The sequence below is a fragment of the Humulus lupulus genome, chromosome 3 (genome assembly GCF_963169125.1).
Source record: "Humulus lupulus chromosome 3, drHumLupu1.1, whole genome shotgun sequence".
NCBI classification, from domain to species: domain Eukaryota; kingdom Viridiplantae; phylum Streptophyta; class Magnoliopsida; order Rosales; family Cannabaceae; genus Humulus; species Humulus lupulus.
In genome coordinates this window covers 88,011,597-88,035,675 of record NC_084795.1, presented here as the reverse complement: position 1 = coordinate 88,035,675, position 24,079 = coordinate 88,011,597, and the positions used below count along the sequence as shown (strand labels likewise).

At 39.2% G+C, this 24,079-nt stretch overlaps 1 protein-coding gene across 2 annotated transcripts; it reads left to right on the top strand.

Moving 5' to 3' along the window:
* Positions 1–2,897: 2,897 nt before the first annotated feature.
* Positions 2,898–9,143, top strand: LOC133822936 (beta-glucosidase 40-like). 2 transcript variants are annotated; one of them, XM_062255413.1, is made up of 14 exons: positions 2,898–2,929; positions 4,948–5,008; positions 5,549–5,615; positions 6,009–6,067; positions 6,168–6,243; positions 6,416–6,487; positions 6,589–6,676; positions 7,302–7,542; positions 7,657–7,772; positions 7,939–8,147; positions 8,277–8,311; positions 8,512–8,614; positions 8,700–8,808; positions 8,975–9,143. In XM_062255413.1, exons 1-14 carry the CDS (start codon positions 2,910–2,912, stop codon positions 9,141–9,143), a joined length of 1,425 nt encoding a protein of 474 aa, XP_062111397.1. In that variant the 5' UTR covers positions 2,898–2,909. The 2 variants fall into 2 exon arrangements, with proteins under 2 accessions (XP_062111397.1, XP_062111396.1); XM_062255412.1 differs by lacking the exon at positions 2,898–2,929 and having other exon boundaries at positions 4,871–5,008; positions 5,549–5,621; positions 5,991–6,067.
* The last annotated feature ends 14,936 nt before the right edge of the window (positions 9,144–24,079 follow it).

Here is a 24,079-nt window from a genome sequence, read left to right as displayed (position 1 = left end):
TATCAGGTTATATTCAGTTTTCATTTTTAATTCATCAATTTTTCTAGTTTTGGTGCATTCATCCATATCAACCTTTCATGTTAACAATCAGTCTTGACATCCATATTTCCTGATGCTGAACACTCAAGTGCCCAAATAGCCTAAATTGCCTACCTAGTACTTATCCTTATTCACTCTAAATGCTTGGCTGGTTATTAATCTATGTAAAATGGCAGCTATTGGAAGCAACTGCTAGAGCTGTTCAGCCCGTGCTGGAGCTGAGAAAATTTAATGTTTATATATTTATTTTTCTTGTTTATATAATACTTTTATTTAATTAAAATAATGTCTCATGAAAGTAACATATAAAATAATCACAAAACAAATACCCATTAAGGCCTATAATGAAAACCATTTATCTACCCTTAAGGTTTCCATTTATCAGGTTATATTCAGTTTTCATTTTTAATTCATCAATTTTTCTAGTTTTGGTGCATTCATCCATATCAACCTTTCATGTTAACAATCAGTCTTGACATCCATATTTCCTGATGCTGAACACTCAAGTGCCCAAATAGCCTAAATTGCCTACCTAGTACTTATCCTTATTCACTCTAAATGCTTGGCTGGTTATTAATCTATGTAAAATGGCAGCTATTGGAAGCAACTGCTAGAGTTGTTCAGTCCGTGCTGGAGCTGAGAAAATTTAATGTTTATATATTTATTTTTCTTGTTTATATAATACTATTAAGAATACTTACTAGTTATACTAGTTATACTAAAATGAGAATACAGCCACCATAAGTCCCATATGGGAAATGAACATAACAACTATCAAGTACAAGTACTACAAGATTAGTTCAATTGTCAATAAAACAACATGATATTCAAACTAACGTGCCCTCACAATCCACTCTCACATATTGATCTTCTTCAAGTACATCATCCAACTCAGTTTCAAAATTTTCTTCTGAAATGATAGGCATATACTCATGCTTATCATAATATTCCAAGTCAGTTTCATTTGCATAGTATTAAAAAAAAAGTTAGAGGCATACCTCTTGCAAACTATTGCCACAAAAGTTTCTTTGAAGTTTGTCTCAACACATAAACACCTTTACAATGTAATAAGATATAATAAAAGTGAGTCAAATTTGAATTAAATAATTAAATAATAATGGAAAGAGGGAAAAACAAGTGTACCAAGCAATAATTAGAATGAAAGTGACATTTTCTTTTTCTTCTGTTTAAATTCAATATGAGAGATATTGTTCAGTCAAGACATTATATTTGTTGACTGACTCTATTATATATAAATATGTATATATATATATATATTTATATGTCTATATAGATAAATTGGAAGAGACATCTAATGGGAATGTTGGTCAGCCTACTGATTATTGGTCGGTTAAGCTGGACCATCAACAACTTTTCCAAGCTTGATAGCACGGAGCTCTATTCAAATAATGTGCATGAGGTTATCAATTTTCCCAAAAGGGAACAATGTAAATTATTTGTCGATGTATCTAGAGTTTGCTGATTCAGAAACCTTGTCTCCTGGGTGGACTAAAAATGTCCCCTGTTTTACCATGTCTGTTATCAACCAAAATCCTAAATTAACAGTTAAAAAAGGTTGGTTTTGCTACTTATTCCTAAGTTGATATCTAAATTATTAGAAGTCTCATTTTAGTCAAGGTTCCTAAACTTGTTAATTAAATGTTCATGTTGTCGTTTTTTAAAATATTATTTTATTTTTGTGTGGAACAATGCTAGAACTATTGTGCTATTATATTGAATGGGGTAAGTGTTTGAGGTATATATATCTATGGACCAAAACCATTAATTTTGAAATTTATGTTATCAAATGATGATAGTACTTTAGGGACTAACATTGTGATTAAGTAGATGATGTTCGTGTGTGAATACTTGAATTTTGTTGAATAACATAACATATCTGGATACGAAATTACTGATTATCTTCCTATTATTATGTGTTTTTACTAGTTGCAGGAAAAAAGCATGTATTCGAAGCTGATGAGTGTGGTTGGGGTTTCACTTCATTCATTTCTTTGAGTGAGTTTAAAACCAAAACAAAAAAACACATCTATTAATACTAACGAGATAGCAGAAAACTCAAGTAAAATAAATCCAATGGAGACTAAGAATAAGATTAATATCCAACGGAGAAATATAAAAACTATATCATTCAATCAATAGAAGACATAAACAGAACCAAATCAAAAGTTGGAAAATATTCAGAACTCACTTCTATAGGAGAGACTTCGTGAGAGAGTTGATTGGAGGAGAAAGAACGTCGGGCTAGGTTGCTTGTGCCAAAGCTTCTCGTCAAGAATTTATGAGAGTCATTGAGAAAGAATGATGAGCGATTTAATCAGATCACAGGGGGATTAAGAGAAATTGAAGAAAGAGATCGAGTGTTTGGGAGAAACTGAAAGAGTGATTGAAGAGAGAGAGTAAAATGAGCCCAATATGTGCAGTATATGTTTTATTGAAAGCCCTAATACTCATCATTCCATTGAAATTTAGTGATATAAAAACAGCCCAATAACATTCCGTATGAGATCTTTATCAATAACACTTCTTAAAAAAATGTCATTTTTCAATGTAATATAAAGTATAAAATGTTGTAGTGACTCGCATGCCCAAACTGTCGAGACACTAGGACGCGCTAAGGGAGGCCTCGCTATGCAAGGCACTACACCCCCAGACTAGCTAAGGGAGGCCTCGCTATACAAGGCGCTACACCCCTGAACGCGTGTTGGGAGGCCTCGCTATGTGAGGCTCTTCAAGACACTTAGCACCTCGTCTCACCAAGCAACACAGCGCCTCATCTCATGAGGCCATGTGGCTCATCTCGCGAGGCCACACAGTGCGACACCTCAGCCATCTCCCCATCTCTCGAGGCCATGCCCCTCATCTCACGAGGCTACACAGTGCGACACCTCAACCATCTCCCCATCTCTCGAGGCCATGCCCCTCATCTCACGAGGCTACACAGCGCGACATCTCACATCTCACCCTTACAGACCAACTTGCAAAGGCTTTATCTCCCACGCCTCTTTGATATAAACATATGCCCCGCTGATGAGGCCCTTCTCTATTTTCTAAGGAAGGTGTCACCAGGAGGGTGCGACTCCCATATGTATCTCAATCAAGGTTACAAGTAGTCTTATACTTAAGAAAATATAAAGGGACTTGGAGCAAGGGTGTACCTTGGATATATGAGAGCAACCATCAGGTACAAGGTACGTGTACGGGAACAGGCTGTACAACCCTGAGGATCACAGATGTGTGACTCTGACATCCGTATTAGACAAGTAGTGACAGTTTGAGTTAGTACAAAGAGTGGAGGCACTACTTGCACACCTATGACCATGTACCAGGGCCAACACCACAACCTCCTGCACCACTACGTCCTATGCCACTACCATGACAATGTATCTATGTCCATTCTTGTCCCTTGGGACCACAATATATTAGGAGCCATTAGAGCTCCTCTATAAATAGATTTTCACCCCTCCAGCAAAGGGGTTGGAAAATTCATTGTATACTAGGGCTATTGAGCAATATACGAGAACTTTTTCCATTGTTGTTCAAGACTTTTCTCCTTCGAGTTTTTCCTAAATTCTTTCTAAGTTTATAATTTTCTTATCGACTTTTGAGTTTTCCGACCTAATATCGTTGACGAATTCTCACCGTCAACAATACCCCCCCCCCCCCCCCCAAAGAGTTCTCTTCCAAAGGCAACCTAGGGTCCTCGAGATTGTATTATAACTCGCGGACTTCATAGCAATCCCTCGGCCTCATAAAAGACTTTTTGTCTCATAGGTGCACCCCCCCCCCCCCCAACACACACAAGAGTTCTCTTCCAAAGGCAACCTAGGGTCCTCGAGATTGTATTATAACTCGAGGACTTGATAGCAATCCCTTGGCCTCATAAAAGACTTTTTGTGTCATAGGTGCACCCCCCCCCCCCCCCCCCCCCAAAAAAAAAACACACACACACACACAAGAGTTCTCTTCCAAAGGAAACCTAGGGTCCTCGAGATTGTATTATAACTCGAGGACTTGATAGCAATCCCTTGCCCTCATAAAAGAATTTTTGTCTCATAGGTGCCCCTGGGGCGGCAATCACTATGGGATTGCAACACTTTTTTTTTTTGTTTCCTGATAAAATTTGAGACTTTCTTTGGAAGCTTCACCTAATCCAACTGTTGTGAGCTTGAGTCGTTTTCCTATAAAAAGAATAGATTTTCTCTCCAAAGAATTAGTCACTTTTTTAATGCGAAATCTTTCACTAGGAACAATCGCCAACGAATGTTGTAATCCTATATCGCTGAGAGATCATAGCCAAAGTACCATTGTAGTGTACCCTCCATCAATTACAAAGAGAAGCCGTTAGTCTTTGATCCCATGTCATACTCGAGGATGGAGTTTAGCATTCAAGTATAGCAATGACCAATGCCTTTAAAGCTCACCTCGTGTCCGTTTATATAGTATTGAAAATAAAATTCTACACCAACGTAATAATTGAAGTAAAAAAAATAATATCTCTAGACAAGGATATAAAAAAATAAAAAAATAAAAAAACCAGTAAAACAATCCCATTATAAAAATCAATCCCATTATAGAGATAAAATCAATGCCTAAAGCAATCCCATTATAAAATAATAATTGAAAAAAAAAAACAAAAACATTCCTATTAGGCAAGGATTATTTTTTTTCTTTCTTTCAAATCTTCCACTAACTCTATCTTTTTGTAAAGATTATTAACAAAGCCACAATTTATTTTGGACCCATCTATATATATGTCCTTAAAATTTCTTCCTTCTCAGTCTTTATTTTGAAATCTCTTAATAATTATAAGATGTGGGAAAGGGGAAAAGGAAAAGCTCTGGTCACTTTAGTAGTTATTTTTTATTTTTTCCAAACTTGCTTTTCGGACATTAACAGAGCAAGTTTTCCAAAGGGCTTTGTTTTTGGGACGGCTTCGTCTGCTTTTCAGGTTTGTTTTTTTAATTACTTTTATTGGAAAGAATAATAACATTCAGGTTTACTTTAATTTTCTTTTATTTTTTCCAATGATATTTCATGCTATAATAATTCTTCACATCAATTAACATTGACATTTGGTGTAATAAAATAATCTGGGAGAAGTGTAACGAAAGTATACGTGACTGCAAAATTTTGATTTTATTTTTATGTCTAAAAATTTTGATTCCTAGTCTTTTGTCAAAATATACAAGCCACCATCATTATATTTTGGAAGATGGATGTAGTAGGACTATAAGATTGATCTCAATTGCACTTTTATGAATATAAAAAAAAAATCCGATGAGTTTGTAGTGGACAATTTTTGGATTGCGATTAGAGAGATATATATGTTTCACATCCCTTAAAAAAAAAAAATTGTCATTTTCATTAATGTATTTTTTCTGGCTCCATTGCTTTCAAAAGTTCTAATGTTAATAGCTAGTGTAAAAGGTATATTTTTCTCAATTCACTTTTAACAGTTTATGAATGATCATATATATTTTTGTTTCAGTACGAAGGAGCTGTAAAAGAAGAGGGAAGGGGTCTTTCTATTTGGGATACTTTTTCACATACTCCTGGTAACTGTTTATTTTTCAATTTTTTTGTTTAAAATGTGTCTATTTACGGAGAGTACAAGAACTTGTGCATATAGATTATTAATTCTACCAATAATCAATTAACAATATTAAAATTTTTGTTTTATATAACTATGTTTTTTTTTTATTAGTGACAGATATGTTCCCAATGATGCTTTATTGCCATCAACGAACAAAGCTTTCAATATTTGTCGCAACAATCCTCTTGAATTTATTTAAGTAGTGGACGAATATGTAACTGTATCACATAGCAATTATTCTATAATCTATCTATTCATTATTACAAAAAATAATCTAATTTTTTTGTTTTTTGTTTTTTTTTTCTACGATTATTATCTGTCACGATCCCTTATTCAGTTTCACTTTGTTCCCAAGGTAAGATAAGTGATCATAGTAATGCAGATGTTGCTGTGGATCAGTACTACCGTTATAATGTAAGTGCACATTTTTTTTATCATTAATTAATAATAATCGAATATATATATATATATTAATTACAATACAAGATTCTCAATTTTCAATAGTTTTGAACAGGAAGATGTACAACTTCTTAAAGACATGGGAATGGATGCTTATAGGTTTTCAATAAGCTGGTCTAGAATTTTTCCTAGTAAGCTCTTATATATCTTTCAGGAAATATAATAACCAAAAATAATATTAAAAGTAATTATTTGGTCTTTAATTTTTACAAAATTCATCATGAGACGTTGTTTTTGGATATACAAAATACTACTTTCAGATTTCATCAATTTATAAGTATATTTAATTGGTATATACATCAGATGGAAGTGGGAAAATCAATCAACCAGGAGTTGATCATTACAATAATCTCATCAATGCCTTACTGGCCAAAGGTTTGTAATACGTATTTATCATTCGATATTCATCATCATCATCTTATAAATATATATATATGACTTTTTACAAAGCCTCAGATTATAATGTAATGATTCAGGGATCGAGCCTTACGTAACCCTATACCACTGGGACCTCCCTCAAGCATTGGAGGACAAATACAGAGGATGGCTCGATCGTCACATCATGTAAAATTAAACAATTAAATTTTATTTTTCATTAATGGTTTGTGATTTGGGATTGAGAAAATAGTGATGATTTGTTGTAGTTTAAAATATTTGATGAGTAGTAGTAGTAGTGGCTAGAGTAATGATGGGTTATGGTATTATAGTTGATGTTGTTGAATGGACAAGTGAAAAAATTTGGGTTTAGAGGAGTAATGTTTATGTTTTAGAGAGTAATGGGTAGTAGTAAAATTTTATTGATGGTTTGTTGTTTATAATTACACCATTTGTTACCCATGATGAGATATTTATAGTGGCTAGCCTACTTTACATTTGTGGCTATAATTATTTGTTCTAGATTTTTCTACTGTATTTGTTTTACAAATACAACTTTTAGATTAATCTACACAAATTTATTTGTTTCCCACGCATAACTAGAAAATTCTAAACTTAAGTTTTCTAGAAATGCTTATAAGAAATTCTAGAGTAATCTTATTCTACAAATATCTAGAAAATTCTAAAGTATTCAAAAAATGTGGAGCAACTTCTAAAATTCATCAATCTTTGTCTCGTGTCTTCTAAAACATAATATTATTATAACTAAATAATTAAGTTAATAATCATGAAAATTATAATGCATGGTGTGCAGCAAGGACTTTGCAGTGTTTGCTGAGACATGCTTTGAGAAATTTGGTGGGAAAGTGAAGCATTGGATCACCTTCAACGAGCCTCATATATTCTCCGTACAAGGCTACGACTTCGGTTTGGAGGCGCCCGGGCGGTGCTCTTTCTGCAGGGCTGGAAGCTCAGCCACGGAGCCTTACATAGTTGCTCATAACGTTCTCTTGTCTCATGCAACTGTTGCAGATATTTATAGGAAAAAGTACAAGGTATACCTAATAATACTATAATCAACAAGACCATTTCTAGTAGTACTACTACGTACTCTTCATGTAAACCCTTGTAGTAACAATGTAGTGTGTTTGTATAATATGATTTTGCAGCCTAAACAGAAAGGCTCCATTGGGATATCTCTTGATGTTACGTGGTATGAACCAGCATCAAACTCCACGGCAGATGTTGAAGCCACTAAAAGAGCCCAAGATTTTCAGCTTGGCTGGTATTTTCAAAGTCACCAATACATATAGCTAGCTTCTATATTCATTTTAAAGTATCGCCAAGAGGAGGGCAAAAGTAACCTTTGATTGGGGTTGGTTTTATAATGATGCATTCTTATGTTAAAGTTTTACCTATATATAACTAGCGTCATGTGAATGTAAGTGCAGGTTTCTTGACCCCTTGATCTTTGGGGATTATCCAAAGTCAATGAGAGAGAGAGTAAGAAAAAGGCTGCCAGTCTTTTCAAAATTTGAGGCTTCACTAGTCAAAGGGTCCTTGGATTTTGTGGGCATTAACCATTACACTACTTACTACGGTTGGAACCGGACAATGGCACTTAACGACACTGTGCAAGACTCTGGTGCCCTAACAATTCGTAAGTAAACATGTTGGATATGTAGTCCTTGTCTTCGTGATCATTAAATACTTATATATATATATATATATATATATTACTTTCTCTCGTTGATTAGTTTTAATGTTAATATATACATTTCATTTTCAGCATTATCAGCAGATGGAAAAATTATCGGAGACAGGGTATGTAATAATCTATAGAAGAAAACAATATATATATATATATGTGCTTATATCTATATTTATTGCTTATATAGTAAAGATTTTCTATACTAAATTTTCCTCTAACAAATAGCCAGGATATACTAAATTTATTATTTTGTTTAGACTTTGTAAAACTGTAATATTTCTAATTAAATATATATTTTTTATTTGACATGCAGGCAAACTCTATATGGTTGTACATAGTACCTGAAGGCATGAGAAAATTAATGAACTATATCAAACAAAAGTATGGAAATCCTACAGTTATTATTACTGAAAATGGTAATTAATCTTTGCATTTTTATATTATTGTATTTTCACACTTAACTAAGTAACACTTTAAACTTCAATATTTTTCTTCTTGCAGGAATGGACGACCCAAATGACACGAAGATTGCCATTAAACAAGCTTTAAAGGATGATAAAAGGATCAAGTACCATAATGACTATTTAACGAATTTGCTAGCTGCTATCAAGTATGTATATATTGTAAGCTGTTATTTACTTTTTGTCATATATATTTAAAAATTATTAATTTGTTGCATTACAACATTATATATATATATAGATATATTTATATTTATATAGATATTTTTAATTTGATATATATATATATATGATTTTGTCATCTGTTAAATGCAGAGAGGATGGATGCAATGTAAAAGGGTATTTTGTATGGTCTTTGTTGGATAATTGGGAGTGGGCTTCTGGATACACATCTAGGTTCGGCCTATTTTTTGTTGATTACAAAGACAAGCTCAAGAGATACCCAAAGAAATCAGTCCAATGGTTCACAAACTTTTTAACCTAATTGATGCTGCTATAATTCCACGTCTTGTACACAAATACATATAATATATATATATAGATCGACTACAACGTATTTACTTTTTTTACAATACTAATGTGTTATTTTTCTATTTTCAACACCTAAATAAATATAATCCCAAATTAGAATTTTTTTGAAAATTTAAGAGATGTTCAAGTAGCTACAATATAGATTATCATATAAAAATTTGAATTATATCTATCCAAATGTCGAAAAATGATGCACCGGTATTGTCAGAAAAGTAGATGTTTTATAGATTATCATATAAAAAAATTTGAATTATATCTATCCAGGTGTCAAAAAATAAAAAAACGATGCAACGGTATTGTCAAAAAAAATAGATACATTGAATTCGCTCTATATATATTTATAAAAGTGCAATCATGCTTTTTTTTCATCTTAAATATAGGAAAATTCTACCATCCTACTAATAAATTACATCGTGACCATTCATACAATACACTCATGGTTGTCATTTATCATTATAACCATACATTTTGGATGATGTGTCAGAATCATACCTTATCTAAGGTAAATTTTCCTTATTCCAAAATAAAAAATGAATTGGTAGGAATTAAGATGGAAGAATATATAGCACAACAAAGATGATAAAAATAATTTGTTTAAAATATATATTAAAAATAAAACAACATTTGTACGTAGAGCTAAGGCAAAAGACGAAAAAAAGGGATATATAAAACAAAAAGGGATATATATAGATATAAGAACACATTTTTATTATGTTTTTCTATTATTTCCTATCCTGAACATAGGGTACCGTCTATGGTTAGGTTGTTAAGAATATAGACTACGAAATCAAATTTAAAAAGGAACTAATATATATATATAAATAAGTTGGAGTAGCTTAAACGAACTATCCGAATTGACGTAATTCATGTCTTTGTGTGTAGATATATATAACCTTCAGAACAAAACAAGAGTTTGAAAACCCCTATGATGTATTTAGAATCGCTACTTGGAGAGGAAAAAAAGCACGATGATTATGTATTAATTGATGTTATGTTATGTTATATTATTGTAGCGGTGGTAGTAGTACAAACGTACAAGACTATGATTTGCATTGCTTCAAAGTCTAAATTCCTTTTGCTCAAAAAGAACATGTATACACACACACTATTAAAAAAAAAAATACAAGTATATATCATTTAGCCGCCATACTACAATTATTTGTGACTATATATTACAATTAATTTGAATGAAACACTTATAACAAACAAAAAAATATATTTATTCACAAATTATGTCACTAAAGTAATTTTAACTCAAAACTATATATATATTGATGATGTTTGTTGTGAGTTAGCCATTTTTAAGACTAAAAATAAATTATTTGAGTAATATGTATGTAAACTTTAGGAACGGTTTCAAAATATGATAGCCAAAATAATCACTCACGTTTTTAGCACATTCTTACATAAGGAACGTGTCTCACGTACGTGTTAGCTGACTAGCTGTTGAATTTGAATTGCATTAATTGAGCCATGAGAGCATCTTTAATGGAATGTAAAAAGGTGTTGCATTGTTATATTTAATACATTTTAGCAAAAATATCACACTAATGATATTCTAAAATATGTCAAATTTGTCGCACACTAAAAATTGTGTCAAATTTGGCACAGAATATAGTATGACCCAACAATAAATGTCATTTTTTATTTATTATATTGGAAGAAATTAGACTAGGTGCTCACTTTTAGATAGTCATTTTATTTTTTACCCATTTAATATTTCTCTTACTTTTATACACAGATTTATAATGAATGTTCTCATTATACCCTTACTCTACACAAAGTGTCCAGACATGCTATAAAAAAATTGTATCAATTGTAGTTGCCAAGAGTCAACCACATACCCATTAGGATAGCATAAGAAGTCACATAACCATCATATCTAACTCTTTTTACTGTTAGTTAATAGCTTTAAATAATATTTAATAACAAAGAAACACAACAAATACATAGTTAAATTAATAGCTAAAAATTTATACATTTTATTTTTTTAAGCCTAGTAGTATAACTTTTAAGCCTTGTGGTTTAAATTTTAAAGAATCATGATTTAAATTTTAAGTCTTGGTTTAAATTTTAAAGACTAGTGATTTAAATCTTAATGAGTCGTGGTTTAGATTTTAAAGGATCATGATTTATATTTTATATGATCTTATTATATATTTTATATGGTCGTTGTTGACGCCGTTTTTCGTCAACTTGAAATGTAAAGCACGTAAACAGTAAATAAGTATGGCCAGAAAATACAATAAAACAAGGAGGATTTTTTACATGGTTCAGCAGTTAACTTTGCCTAGTCCACGAGTCTTTGTTATTAGAACTTAGGAAATTTCTGGAAATTCTTCAGAGATGAATTCTCCAGAGTTTCTCTCAAGATTAAAAAATTTCGGTCCCTTACAAAGGCACAGGACTTCTCTATTTATAGAGGAAGTTTCAGGATACTATCTCACACGTTTCTGGGAAGTTATCATTTACATTAATAAATTTAATGGCTTTAAAAGCCTATAACTCCTATATACAAGGAAACGTCCCCTGAAGACCAGGGGGCGTATAACTGACTAATAAATATCCCTTTATTATAGGGAAGTTACAACAATAAATGTTGACCGCGTCTCTCCAAGCGACTCACTAAGCTGTTCGAAGTCAGCAATCAACATCGTCAGCATCGTGCCAGTCCAGGTCTCTGAGTGACTTTCGAGTTGTATTATTTTCTTGAGATCAACTTGGAAAGGGTAAATACCATTGAGGCTGCCTTACCCCGAGCTCACACTCATGCAAGCTCGGGCCACTTGATCCGAGGTCACCCGACAATGGACGTACTCCGATATTCTATCTTTCGAGCTTGTAAGGACTTCGAGGCTGCCCATCTTCAAGGTTGCCACCTGCTTTGAAGGTTCGACGCCTAGGTTGCGAACACGTATTCTAGATATTGCGAGCTCACACCTGACAAATCCAGCTTTCGAGATCACAATTCTCAAGGCTCGAAATCTGGGTGTAACATTTTTCCCCTCAAAAGTATTTGTTCGAATCCTATGAGAAGGAAACTTTTGAACTACTTTCTTTGGGAACTGTACCGTCACACATATTCGAGTATGGACGTGTGTTAGTTGGGTATTGCTCATTCAAGGTACTCGAGTACCTTGGAAATCTGCCCGCGATCGTCCGCCTGCCACCTTTTTGGTACCATCTTGTCGTATATCCCTAGCCGTCGGATTTGATAAGGATCCTGGCCAATGGCTTGGATTAACCCCTTTTTACCACTTCTGATCGTCTATATATAAGGCCCTAGTCATCTTCTTCCTTTTACCTTTACGTTCATCAGAGGAAAAAAGAAGAGAGAAAAAACCAAAGGCCATCCCAGAAAGCTTTTTGCTTTTGCATGTTCTCCCAGCCAAAGAAGCAAAGGACCGCCATCTTGTTCGAGACCGTGAGATTATACCTGCAGCCTCTCCTTCAATCAACGATTTCTCTGCAATCGCCATCTTCATTGCGTAATTATCTGATGATTTTCTCTTCTTTTTTTATCAATTTTTGGCTTTGCTGTTTTTTAGTTCTTGGGAATGCACTAGTTCATTTTGTAGTTTGATATACTAGAACGCTTTGATCAATAGATATTAGGTTTAGGTTCTCCCATTACTAGTTCTAAATCCAGTTTATATGTAGAAAGATCCAAACATGGTCTCTTTTTTCTAGGTTTTCAAAATTTGGAAGAAGTATCTTGCACACCAAGATATTGGGTACAAACTCTTGGTTTTAAAGAACGCACGATACCCAAGAATACTATTTTTGAATAACCGCCACCTTTTTCCCTGATATTTCGAGATTCTAAAAAATTAGACCCACTTCCCTCCTTTTTTTTCGTGGAATACACGTCGTGACCCTTAATCGGGTTTCCAGGATCGAGCTCGTCTCGTACACAAGCACTTCCGAGCTTGTTTCACCAAGCTCGTTATTCTTGACTCCTTGCATGCATGGCCCTCACCATTTTTTCTTTCTCGCTAGATGTCACAGAATCTGGAAAGACGGGTGGGTCGCTGCTTGCCATCCCGTATTCGCCAAAAACTCCTAGCCCGGAGTCGTTGTTCGCCCGGAACCAGCGCCTGATTCGTGAACACGAGCTAGCTTGCGAAAAAGAAGAAACCCGAGCTCATTATCATCGTCAAATCATCGAGGTCATAGAGAAGAAGAGAAAAATCCTTCAAGAGGCTCTTTATCCGGAATCTGACTCAGGGCCCAAACCGATCCCCCTCGATCCCAGGCTAAAAGTGACAGTCACGTACAACCCGGGAGATCTTAAATTTTCATTGATGGGGGAGCCCTCCACCTCGCAGCCGAGGAGGAAAATTTTCGAGGCCGAGCATTATTGGAGCTCAGTTACCTCGCTAGGTCAGATAAATGATATCTTGGCTTTTCACGGTATAAGATTGTCAGGCTCGTTAAGGTGTCGAGCCCCTACCTCCCACGAGCGAAGTTGCCGCTCTCCAGGAGATGGAAATCCTAACAACAAGCTGAGGTATGCGGCTTGGAGCCAGGAGCATATGAAGGCAGGAGCGATACTGCCTTTGAAGTCTTTCTTCAAGGACTTCACGGACTTTGTTGGGTTGGCTCCATTCCAGCTCAACACTAATTCATACAGGGTTTTGTCTGCCCTGAGGTCGATATACCACGAGCTGAAGTGGGAAGGACCGACGCCAGATGAGATCCTGTATCTTTTCTACTTGAAAAGAAATCCCTCCCGAGCTCGAGGAGGAGACGACTTCTATTACCTTTCGAGCTACCTGAAGGAGAAAAAGATGTTTAAGGATCTTCCCAATCATCCTCCTGATTTTAAGACGGCCTTCTTCTGGACGGATGGCCTATCTCCGTCTCAATATTATTCATTCAGACGGATTCGTAAGTACCCCGACCTCCTTTATCTCTGTGCTCGAACTTTTGTCTATAGGCTTGTACTTAGTTGAAATGTATTTTATTTTCCAACCAACTATCGTCGTCCCACTCCTTTTGACGAGATGAAGGAGCGTAGGGAGACCCTGCTCCAACTCCCTTATGGTAGGAGATCGCTCTCATACCTTTTGCATGAAGGTAAACTTCGAGCTTGTGGGCTCTTGGGAGATGGCCAATCCACCTCGGACTGGTTCAACAAAAAATACAACCGCTGAGAGCTCGTGCCCTTGCCAACAGGCATCCTCCCCCCAAGGAGAGAGGTGAGGCCCCCGCCTCCAGTTTGCCGAAGGAGCCCGCAATCAGGGAACGAGGCCAACGATGAAACCTCGAGCTCGGGCTCGGATGATCAAGGTACAGTCATCCTAAGCTCAAAAATATGGTCCCCCACCTTACTAAAACACAAACCCGATAGGTTAGTATTGTGCGAGGATGATAGGGATCATTTTTATGTATGGACTTGGGTAGATGAACGGGTTCATAGGTTCGATAGCTGGCTCAGGAAATATGACACTATGTATAGCCTGAACGAGGTATGGGACGGAATAGCCGTCCAATATGGGACCAACGACTATAGGGACCTTTCGAGGTTGACGTCCACCTATAGGGAAGGTACTCCCCCCGCCTCTTCTGAAGATGGGGGAATTTCATGGTCTCCGAGCTCAAGCTCGGAGGAGAGTTCCAGTTAGGTTTTTCTCCACTTGTTTTTTTTTATATCTTATACGTTTGTTAGCACCATGCTAAGTCTTGATTGCAACTGTGCAGGTGCTATGGACTCTGACCTTGACGTCATGCTCTACAGTGGCGAGGGGGCTCAAAAGAGTAAACGCCTGAGAGGCTCGCAGAGGTTAGACCGACCCTCCAAAATCCTCAAGCGCATTGAGAAGACTCCACCAGCTCCAACTACTGCGAGCACAGCTGAGGACCCGAATGCCCAGGTCGACGCATCCGTCTCGGCCGCACCAGCCATGCTTCCTTTGGCTACAATTCCTCCAACACTAGGCCAACCCCCAAAGAAACCCTCAACCTCCAAGTCACTCCTGCCGTCGGCCCGACCTCATGTTGATGAGTTCGTGCTTGATAGTGCCGTCGGGGCCCACGGAGCTGTAATTGGCTCGAATATCCTTTCTCGGGTGGGTCAGAGTCTTACAGGATTCGACGCTGATCACTATGAGTTTGTGAATAAAGCCCGAGACTGTAATACTCTCTATGATAAGAGTATTGAACTTACTGCCGCAGTAATTTTCACAACTTACTTTTAATTGCTTATGTGACTTGGCTTATGTTCTAATTCAATCTCTTTGTGTTTCAGGCTCTTGTCGTCTAGGCTCAGCTTAATTATAAGCTGACCAATGAGGTGCACACGAGCATGTCTCTGGCCCAGGAGTTGAGGAATCTCCAGCTTAAAACGGCTGATGAACTCAAGGACTCGAAGACAGAGCTTGAAAAGGTGAAGGCTCAGCTTACGGAGCTGGAGAAAGCTAATGCCAAGCTCGAGGAGGAGAAGGCTGCCACTTTCGAGATAATCAAAAATGAAAAGGCTCGCCTCCTTACTGAGTTCAAAGGGAAGAAGGACAAAGCGGTCGATCAAGCCATGTACAGGATCTGGGCTAGCAACGCTAATCTTGATACCAGCTTCCTAGGCTCTTCGAGGAAGGATTTGTGGAAAAATGGCAAGCTTGGCTTGACGCGGAGGAGGCTGCTCAGGCTGCTTGGGAGGCTGCTCAGAAGGATAGTCATGCTATTCGTCCTGGAGAGTCTAGTGTTGTTGGTGCTGAGAAGTCTAAGGAGACTGCTCCTTCTTGGATCTCATCTCGGGGTTGCGTCCCTTAATTTTTGTGATTGTTTTAATTTATGCCCGTAGGGCTGATACAATTTCTTTTTCTTTTCTTTTAATATATATGCTTTATATTTCTTGATTCAAAATATTTTGCACTTTTTATATTAAAGAATCACGTATGTTTGTTTATTCACACAAACATAGGTTGGATTTAGGCTCAAGGTTCAATGCATTCATGCACAGTTTGCTCGAATTATCCGCTTCCGATCTCGTTATTCATCAAGGTCAGATATTACTTTAACCATGTACCCGAAAGTACTTGTATGGTGTGTAATGCAAACGGTTTAGTTATATCTTATTTTTTAGTTACTTTTTCTCGTCCTCGGTTATCTCTCCGAGATTATGAGTTCGAAACTATTGTTTTATAAGATACTCCAGCCTCGATCTCGACTTAACTCAAAGTGGGTTTATGTTCCAACTTATCATCGATTAGTTTTAGCTAGTTTGCTCCAAACTTGTTAAGGTTGTGATTGGTTTGTAATCCATAAACTTATATGTTTTTGATAATTCGGTTATATCCAAATTACCTTAGCTCGCGCATTTTGTTACATCCAAACACTTATATGTTTTTAATAATTCGGTTATATCCAAATTATCCGCGCATTTGGTTACATCCAAACACTTGTATGTATTTCGTATATCTTAATTTATTTTTCAAACTAGTGGTATTTATAAATATACCAATGATGCCCCCTTAATATCCTATGAATGTGACCATAGGTTATTAGATTAAGAGAGATTGCAAAAATAAATCATATCAGACGAAATAACTCTTTATTTGATAAAATCCAAAAGTAGGCAAAACAGTACAAATAGACAAGCATGGTTACAGGCAACATCCTTCCTACACTATTGATAGTAAGGTCTTAGGTGTTCGTCATTCCATGCTCGCGGTATTAGGCTCCCATCCAATCTTGCTAGCTTGTAGACACCGGATCGGATGACTGACTTTATCTGGTAGGGTCCTTCCCAATTTGGCCCGAGCACACCAGCTGCTGGATCTCGCGTTGCCAAAAATACACGCCTTAGCACCAAATCTCCCACACCGAACTTTCGATCTCGAACTCTCTTGTTGAAGTACCTGGTAGCTCGCTGTTGGTATGCAGCGTTTCTTAATTGAGCTTCGTTTCTTCTTTCTTCAATCAGGTCTAAGGTTTCTTCGAGCTGAGTGTGGTTCGAGCTTTGGTCATGAGTGTGGATTCGAATTGTAGGAATTTCGACCTCAACAGGCAACATAGCCTCGCAACCGTACGCCAGAGAGAACGGGGTATGTCCTATTGATGTTTGGGCTGTAGTCCTAAATCCCCATAGGACTTGGGGCAATTCTTCGGGCCATCGTCCTTTTGCTTCCTCCAACTTTTTCTTTAGCGAACTCTTGAGAGTTTTGTTTACAGCTTCGACCTGGCCATTCGCCTGGGGATGAGCTACTGATGAAAAACTCTTTATTATTCCATTTTTCTCGCAAAAGTTGGTGAACAAGTCGCTATCGAACTGGGTTCCTTTGTCGGATACAATTTTCCTTGGCATACAATGTTCTTTACCACGAAGTCAAGGACTTTCTTGGAGGTTATTGTTGCTAACGGTTCAGCTTCTGTCCACTTCGTGAAGTAGTCTACGGCAACTACAGCATACTTCACTCCGCCCTTGCCAGTTGGGAGAGAGCCTATGAGGTCGATTCCCCATACCGCAAATGGCCATGGGGAAGTCATCATGGTCAGCTCGGATGGTGGAGCTCGAGGAATCGTGGCGAACCGTTGGCACTTATCACACGTCTTTACGTATTCGAAAGAATTCGATTTGATGGTAGGCCAGAAATAACCTTGGCGTATGATTTTCTTGGACAGGCTATGCCCCCCAGTATGGTCTCCACAGAACCCTTCATGTATTTCTTCAATGATCTTCTTGGCTTCGGGTGGAGTCACACACCGAACTAATGGCATGGAATATCCCCTTCTATACAGCTTTCCATCCAAAATGGTGTAACGAGGAATTTGATACATTAACTTTCGAGCCTGGTTCCGATCTTTCGGAAGGACGCCGGTCTCGAGATATTCGACTATCGGGGTCATCCAGGTAGGCTCGGAATCAATCATACACACGTCTTCCTGCTCCGACTTGTTAATTCTAGGCGTCGAGAGATGTTCTATTGGGACAACATTTAGCTCATCATTCTTGGTGGAAGTAGCGAGCCGAGCTAAGGCATCTACATTTGAGTTTTGCTCTCGAGGAACCTGTTCGATCGCATAAAACTCGAAATGTTCCAATGCGGACTTTGCCTTTTCTAAGTAAGCTACCATTTTCGTGCCACGAGCCTGGTATTCTCCCAAAATATGGTTAACCACAAGCTGGGAGTCGCTGTAGCAATGTATTGCTTTAGCTTTGAGCTCTTTGGCTATACGGAGTCCCGCCAGTAAAGCCTCGTATTCGGCCTCGTTATTCGATGCGTTGAAGTCGAATCTTAAGGCAGAATGAAATCTGCTTCCTGCGGGAGTAATCAAAATGACCCCTGCCCCCGATCCATTCTCATTAGATGACCCATCGACGTAAAGTTTCCACAGCTTGTGGGCCGGGGTTATAACTTCATCGTTGGTCATGCCAGTACATTCCACTATAAAGTCTGCCAAGGCCTGTGCCCCAATGGTTTTCCTTGGGTGGTAGGTGATCTCCAATTTCCCAAGTTCAACCGCCCATTTAAGAAGTCGACCTGAAGCTTCTGGCTTAGACAAGACTTGCCTCAGTGATTGATCAGTTAATACATGGATGGGGTGCGCCTGAAAGTAAGGTCGAAGTTTTCGAGATGAATGAATTAAGCTGAGAGCTAGATTTTCCATCAAGGGGTATCTCGACTCTACCCACAGTAATCTTTTACTGATGTAATATACGGGCCTCTGTATCTTTTCTTCTTCTCGCACGAGCACTACACTTATTGCGTGCTCGGTAGTGGCAAGATATAAGTATAGCACTTCTCCTGTAATAGGTTTTGATAAGATGGGGGGTTCTACGAGGTGTTTTTTAAGCTCCTGGAAGGCCAGCTCGCACTCTTCCGTCCATTCAAATTTCTTGCCTCCCCTCAATAGGTTGAAAAATGGAAGACAACGGTCTGTAGATTTCGAGATAAACCTACTTAGTGCCGCCATCCTGCCGGTCAAACTTTGGACATCTTTGTGTCTTCGAGGTGAGGGCATGTCGATCAGGGCCTGGATCTTGTCTGGGTTAGCTTCTATTCCACGAGCGTTTACAATGAAACCCAGGAATTTTCCGGATGATACCCCAAATGAGCATTTCTGAGGGTTAAGCTTCATGTTATACTTCCGGAGCACGGCAAAACACTCTTCAAGATCATCAACATGGTTATTGTTAAGTTAAGACTTGACGAGCATGTCATCAACATAAACTTCCATGTTGTTCCCTATTTGCTCTGAAAACATCATGTTCACGAGCCGCTGGTATGTGGCCCCAGCATTTTTGAGCCTGAATGGCATGACGTTATAACAATATTGTCCTTTGTCTATTATAAAGCTCGTATGTTCCTGGTCAGGGGCATGCATGGCAATCTGGTTATATCCAGAATAGGCATCCATGAACGACATCAGTCCATGCCCTGCCGTGGCATCCACGAGCTGGTCAATCCTCGGTAAGGGAAAACAGTCCTTTGGACAAGCCTTGTTGAGGTTCGAATAGTCAATGCAAGTTCGTCATGTCCCATTAGGCTTTGGGACCAACACCGGATTGGCTACCCAGTCAAGGTAAAAAGCATCCCTAATGAATCGATTTGCTTTTAACCTGTCGACCTCCTCTTTCAGTGCCTTTTTTCTATTGTCGTCCAGTTGTCTTCGCTTTTGTTGCCTCGGTGGGAAGCTTTTATCGATATTTAGAGCGTGGCTCGCTATGTTCAGACTTATTCCTACCATGTCCGAATGTGACCACGCGAAGACATCCTGGTTTTTCTTCAAGAAGCAAATTAATTGCTATTTAGTTTCCTCCTGGAGATGTTTCCCGACCTTTATCATTTTGGAAGGATCTGACTCTTCGAGCTTGATTTCTTCAAGCTCTTCCAATGGTTCGAGGTCAGCTTTCTCCTCCACCCTTGGGTTGATTTCTTCATCTATCTCCAAGATCGTCCCATCCTTATTTTGAATAATGATGAGTGTCTGTGCGCTCATCTATTTCTTTCCTCTTAGGGAGATGCTATAGCATTCCCTTCCAGCCAACTGGTCTCCCTTCAACGTCCCGATGCCACTAGGAGTAGGGAACTTAATGGCCAGATGCCTCACAGACAAGACTGCCCCCAGCCCTACTAGGGCGGGTCTTCCGAGTAGCACGTTGTAGGCCGAAGGCAGGTCTACTACTACGAACTCCATCATCTTGGTTGTTGATACTGGGTAGTCTCCTAAGGTTATAGGGAGTTCAATGGATCCCATGCAAGCGGTCCCTTCTCCTGAAAAACCGTATAGTGTTGTCGCACATGCTTTCAGGTCGCGAAGAGTGAGTCCCATTTTCTCTAGGGTGGCCTTATAGAGAATGTTTACTGAGCTCCCATTGTCTATGAGAACTCGGTGAACTCTCTTATTTGTCAGCTGGAGAGTGATGACCAGTGGATCATGGTGAGGAAACTGAACATGGGACGCGTCGTCCTCAGTAAAGGTTATTGGTTGGGACTCAATCTTTTGACTTTTTGGAGCTCTAGGTTCGGGTTCATAAGGAGACCCGTCCCCAGTTTTTAGCTCATTCACATATCTTTTTTGGGCATTTCTGCCCATGCCCGTGAGATGAGGCCCTCCCGAGATGGTTATCACGTCTTCTCCACCAATTGGAGGGGGCCTATCTTCTTCCCTCGCCCAGGAATTGTTGTTTTGTACAGGTTGTGGCGCAGCTGCCCTCTGGCTTGTAGACGCCTAATTAGTATTCTAGTTTTTGACATATTGTCTAAAGTAGCCTCTCGAGATCAATCCTTCGATCTCGTCTTTCAACTATCAGCACTCATCAGTAGTGTGCCCAGTGTCTCTGTGAAATCGACAATATTTGTTGGAGTCCCTCTTGGACTTCTGATTTCTCATGGGGTCTAGACGTCTGAAAGGGACCTGGTTTTCATTAGCCAGGTATATGTTCTCCCGAGACTCGTTGAGCTCGGTGTACACTTTGTACACGGAGAAGTATCTTTCCCCCTTCTTTTTCTTTCCTCCTTCGGCCTCGGGGTTACTCCCTTGTTCTTCTTTCTCTTGGAAGGGTTTTTCGCGGCAGGCTTTGAGGCTGGTGGGTCCGCCGAGGTTGAGGCAGAGTTTACGTTTATCATTGTAGTTACGGGCTGGAAGGTCATATTCAGTGTCGACCTCGCCTCCTCTACATTGGCAAACCTCTGTGCTCATTTGTTAAACTCGGTTAGGGACCTCACCGGTTTTCTCTGCATGTCTTCCCAAAGAGCACTTCCTGGCATTACTCCAGCTTGGACAACCATTAGATGACCGCTGTCATCCACATTTCGAGCTTGTGAAACTTCCAAGTTAAACCTCATAAGGTAACTTTTTAATGTCTCACCTGGTTACTGCCGAACATTAGTCAGAGTTGATGCCTCAGGTCCAACCCCCATCATGGCTCTGAACTGCTTCTTGACGTCCTTAGACAGCTGATCCCAAGAAGTGATTGAATGTCTTTTATATTTCTCGAACAAGCTCTTGGCTGGTCCCGTAAGCGATGCTGGAAATAACATACACCTGAGCTCGTAACCCACGTTACTTGCTCTCATTATGGTATTGAATGTACTCAGATGGTTGTACGGGTCGGATTTTCCCTCAAAAGTTGGGACATGAGGGATCCGAAATCCTTGAGGAAACGGAGTATTGGAAATATGGGGAGTGAATGGTTCAAGCTCCTCGTCAGAATCCTTATGCCGACCTCAGCCTTGCTCATTTTGCAAAAGTCTGAAGGCCTTCTCCAACTGATCAATTCTTTCCTGGACCGAGTCCGCGAGGGGTCTTGCCTGAAATTGGCTGTCATTGATCACAATTCCAGGCTCGCGCCTCCGCAGGGGATCTTTACGCCCATTTAGGCGATCTCTCAGGTCCGGGTTTGTCGGGTTAACATTACCCCGATTTTGATTCAAGTGTTCCCGCAGGTCGGAGCGATTCCTGCAGCTCCTAGTATTCTTTCGACCTCGATCATACATACTGACTGATCTAGTATCTCCTGAGTCGTCACTGGTAAGACTCGTCGCATGATTATTTTGAGATGGGTCTCTTTCATGCTACATCGTCTCTGCAGTTCGAGACTGGGAAATTTGACTTCTTATAGACTGGGCGCCTCTCCCCGCCCTGAAGGTTTCTCTATTCCCTTGCCTCCTTCCCGCACGTCTTTCCTCATCATAACGAACTGGTTGAGCGTTCTTGTGAGGTGGTGAAGGGTATCTTATAGGTGATGGAGGGAATTGTATGGGTGATGGTGGCTGCCACCCATTTCGTGGCCTGGACGGTCCGGAGTTTGCCCGAGATGGGTTGGTTGCATTCTGTGTGTTTCCAGGGACTTGAGTCCAAGCCTCTGCAGGGGCTCGGTTGTTCTCAGTTCCCGCTGGTACCTTCACAGGTGGATTAACCGGGGCCCTAGCTCGGGTACTTCTCTGGGGTCTCGAGGGAGCGGATGGCTCTGCTGGTGCCGAAGTTTGTTCCGGCCTTCTTGTGGCAGCATTTTTTCGTGGACGCCCACGAGGCCTACGGGGAGGAACATGCATGTCCCTCGGAGGAGGGGCTTGGTTTTCACGTGGAGGTGGGGGCTGAGCCGCTTGAGCCTCTGCGGCTAACCTAGCCAACTCCTCATTCCGTTTATTGGCTCCAGCCAATTGTTGTTTCAGCTGCCGGTTTTCAAGTTCCACAATGGGAACGTACCGTTCAGGATTGTAGTACATATCTTCATCCCTTGGAGATGCTGGTGGTCCCCGAGAATCGGAGGACTTGCTTCTCTCTTCAATATCCGGGTTTACCATTGGCTGCTTCCCAAGGCGTCTTGGATAGTTTTCTTCAGGAATGTTTTGATCGTTTGCGGCCATAACTTGTTCAGGGATCGTACTGCTTAAGGCTCTCAATGAAAGCACCAAACTGTTGACGCCATTTTTCGTCAACTTGAAATATAGAGCACGTAAACAGTAAATAATTATGGCCAGAAAATACAATAAAACAAGGAGGATTTTTTACGTGGTTCAGCAGTTAACTCTACCTAGTCCACGAGTCTTTGTTATTAGAACTTAGGAAATTTCTGGAAATTCTTCAGAGATGAATTCTCCAGAGTTTCTCTCAAGATTATAAAATTTCGGTCCCTTACAAAGGCACATGACTTCTCTATTTATAGAGGAAGTTTCAGGATACTATCCCACACATTTCTGGGAAGTTATCCTTTACATTAATAAATTTAATGGCTTTAAAAGCATATAACTCCTATATACAAGGAAACGTCCCCTGAAGACCAGGGGCGTATAACTTACTAATAAATATCCCTTTATTATAGGGAAGTTACAATGTTATCCCCAAAAATTGGAGATCGATGACATGGCAATAGAGGTGACAAGTGGCAGTACATGGTCCATAAAAGACACATTAAATAGTCAATAAATACATGGACTCCTCAGAGTTGTGATAAAGTTACCCGGTAGACTGATGAAGAATTTTGACTGGCTTGAGAAGTGTCATGACCGACCAGGAATGACTTGTCTGCCCAGGAGTGACTTGTCTACCCAGTAATGACATTGCTGCCTAGGAGTGACATTGCTGCCCAGGAGTGACATTGCTGCCCAGGAGTGACATTGCTAGGAATGATATTGGCTGATCGGTCATGTGCATGTCCGACCAGCAAGTGCATGTCCTACCAGCAAGTGCATGTCCTACCAGCTAAGTGCATGTCCTACCAGCAAGTGCATGTCCTACCAGCTAAGTGCATGTCCTACCAGCTAAGTGCATGTCCTACCAGCAAGTGCATGTCCTACCAGCAAGTGCATGTCCTACCAGCAAGTGTATGTCTTACCAGCCAAGTGCATGACTGTCCAGCAGAGGTATGGCCGACCAAAAGGTGATATTCATCAACTAGGTAGAGCAGACTACGTCAAGGTTCCCAGAAACGGCTTCAACAAG